Raw genomic sequence first — 2,457 nt, 5'->3', positions numbered from 1 at the left:
CTGTACAAAACATAAATCTGAAAATTCAAGGCATCAGACAATGAAAGAACTGTACAGTGATGAGTCCAACCAGGAAGTTTTTTTAATGAATTTTGTAGGCCCTGTTGTAGAGCCTAACTATGGGTTCTAAGATTTCATTTGTTGTAGGAGACCAAACAGGTTTTATAGAGTAAATAACCAAAAGTTAAACTAGGACCTAGTGTCATGCAACCAGCTGAATAAGTTGTTTTCTTCTGTTCTCAGGAGTGTTTTCCAGACTGTGTGTGTGAGGATTCCTACAACAACACGTACGCCTGCGTCAGAACCCTGAACGACCAGAACCTGCAGTACTGCGAGTTCGCCGACAGCGAGGTGGTTTTCAGCATAACGACCTGTGTTGTTTTAGTGGAAGCAACGGACGTTAAAAGGTTCTCTGTGTGGTTCTGTCTCCTCAGTCGTTTGTGGAGATGTACAACTTGTCGTCCGACCCGCACCAACTGGAGAACATTGTGAAGAAGGTGGACCCGTCCATCCTGCAGACCATGAACCAGCGCCTCATAAAGCTGCAGTCCTGTGTGGCCAGCAGCTGCCGCGACTACAGCTGAAGAGCCTGCTGGCAGTTTAGACATTTTGACTCATTTTAGAAGAAAAAATATAATAGAATCTGTCGTGACTGAGTGTCATTTAGTCGTTTTTTTAAATAAAATCATTCCTCCTTTTGTTTGTAGAGCAGATTTGAAGCTACTGGTTAGCTTAGCTTAGCCTAAAACCAGGACGTGAAACAGTTAGCCTGCCGTTAGCAAGATAAAACAAAGGTAAAATAAGGTGTGTTGGTTATTTCACACACCAGCAGTAATAAACACCTGATGAATCAACAATTAGTTGTTTTTATATCCAGTCATAAAACATTTAGTTAGTTATTTCCTTTTTAATGAGCCAAAATGTCTGAGCTGTGCTCATTTAAAATGTTTTTACTCAGAGCTCACACTTCTTCTTCACACTGTAACATCTTTTACAAACAAACTGCACTAAACTTTCAGGATGACCTCTGTTTTAAATCAAACATGGAGGGTTTATTCTGAACACATACAGAACCAAAGATTTAATGGTACTGTCACTGATCCAATCAGCTGTTTGCACACGGAGTTACTTCATGAATCACAGTTTCTGGACTTCTGATGACAAGCTTTGTGCCATTTCTGTTTTTTTAGCAGCTGGTTAGCTTAGCACTTAGCATTTAAAGTGAATACAGGAAGAGTTTTGTTCTTTAAAACTTAACAGGGTTTTTTTTAGCTCTGGTTTCAAACTTTCATTTCTTCTGCGTTGTTTTCAAAACGATATTTAAGAGTATGTGTATTATATCTACAACAGTCCTGAGTGGGCACACTGTCCCACGTTCAGTGTTTGCTGTCCTGAGTGGACACGCTGTCTTCTGTTCAGTGTTTGCTCCCTGAGCAGCAGAGGTTATATACAGTAATCTGTGAATCTGTGAGATAAACTGAGATTATTTCATGTCTTTTCTGACTGTGAGAAATTAAAAAGGGAGCTTCTATGTGTAGGTGCTGAAGATAATCATTTTTAATTCTTTGTGCCTTGTTTTTTGCACTGGTGAAGTGCACGTGCCTTGAATGTGAAGAGATTTGCACTGTCAAGATTTAATGATTGAAAAAAAAGACATTAAATAAACTGGTTGTTGTTACTCAGAACAAGGACAGTTTGAAATGAGTAATCAAGAGAAATAAAAACCGTTTGATGGTTTTTCAAACAGGTGATGCCTAAAAGAGTCACACGGTGAAACCAACTTCCTGTTTCTTTTACTTTGAAAACCAAAAGATTCTTAGAAATGAGAACAGCTTTTTGAAATGAGCACTTTTAGTCACAGAAAACTGATTTGCAGGAACTGAAATCTTAACTTAGTTACAAAACGTACTTTGTTCAAAAATCAAATTAAAAATTCGGAGCTCAAACAGAACTGTTCAATGCTTCTTTTATTAAAATTACATTTAAATGCAGCTCAGCTGATAACGCTTCAGCAAATATTAGCAGTACACATCATCAAATGTACTTGTACACAGTTGTACTGGACAAAGTCTGTATCACTAACTTGACGGGACTTTTGTAGAGGTACGACAGCAGCACCTCGGAGTATCCGATCAGGAAGTACATCTTCTGAGGGCTAAGCTTCTGCAGAAAAAAGCTGCACACGATGATCATGTTGCCGCGCCTTTTGATGACGATCTCGTCGGCCAATAGGCCGTGGAAGGTCCCGAACATGAACTTCCTGATGAAGACGTCCTCCACGGTGCGCTCGGCCGCGCCCCCCTCTCCTCTCAGGTTACCTGTCAGAGTCAAATATTCTGAGTCCAGATCTGCATCATCACATTTTTATTTTAATTGTTTTACAGCCTGGAATTTTACTGAACTTTTAATTAGATTATAAGAGATAATTCTACATGAATACTTCAAACAGTTAAAGTT

The 2,457-nt window shown here is 39.2% G+C and overlaps 2 protein-coding genes across 2 annotated transcripts in view; one reads left to right on the top strand and one right to left on the bottom strand.

The window, feature by feature from the left end:
- gnsb (glucosamine (N-acetyl)-6-sulfatase (Sanfilippo disease IIID), b) overlaps positions 1–1,685 on the top strand; it is a gene marked incomplete in the record, with an annotated part of 22,415 nt that extends 20,730 nt beyond the window's left edge. Inside the window, 2 exon segments of the mRNA XM_014020978.1 lie at positions 244–351; positions 435–1,685. Of these exon segments, the coding sequence (XP_013876432.1) occupies positions 244–351; positions 435–584 (258 nt within the window).
- A 264-nt stretch (positions 1,686–1,949) lies between these two features.
- The window catches only part of mrps24 (mitochondrial ribosomal protein S24), a 7,027-nt gene continuing 6,519 nt past the window's right edge, over positions 1,950–2,457 (bottom strand). Inside the window, exon 4 of the mRNA XM_014020983.1 lies at positions 1,950–2,318. Within this exon, the coding sequence (XP_013876437.1) occupies positions 2,035–2,318 (284 nt within the window). The 3' untranslated portion in view covers positions 1,950–2,034. The remainder of the gene's footprint in view (positions 2,319–2,457) is intronic.

Source organism: Austrofundulus limnaeus, unplaced genomic scaffold, assembly GCF_001266775.1.
Source record: "Austrofundulus limnaeus strain Quisiro unplaced genomic scaffold, Austrofundulus_limnaeus-1.0 Scaffold274, whole genome shotgun sequence".
Lineage (NCBI taxonomy): Eukaryota > Metazoa > Chordata > Actinopteri > Cyprinodontiformes > Rivulidae > Austrofundulus > Austrofundulus limnaeus.
The sequence above is the reverse complement of the archived record's forward strand: the minus strand, read 5'-3'. Positions and strand labels throughout refer to the sequence as shown.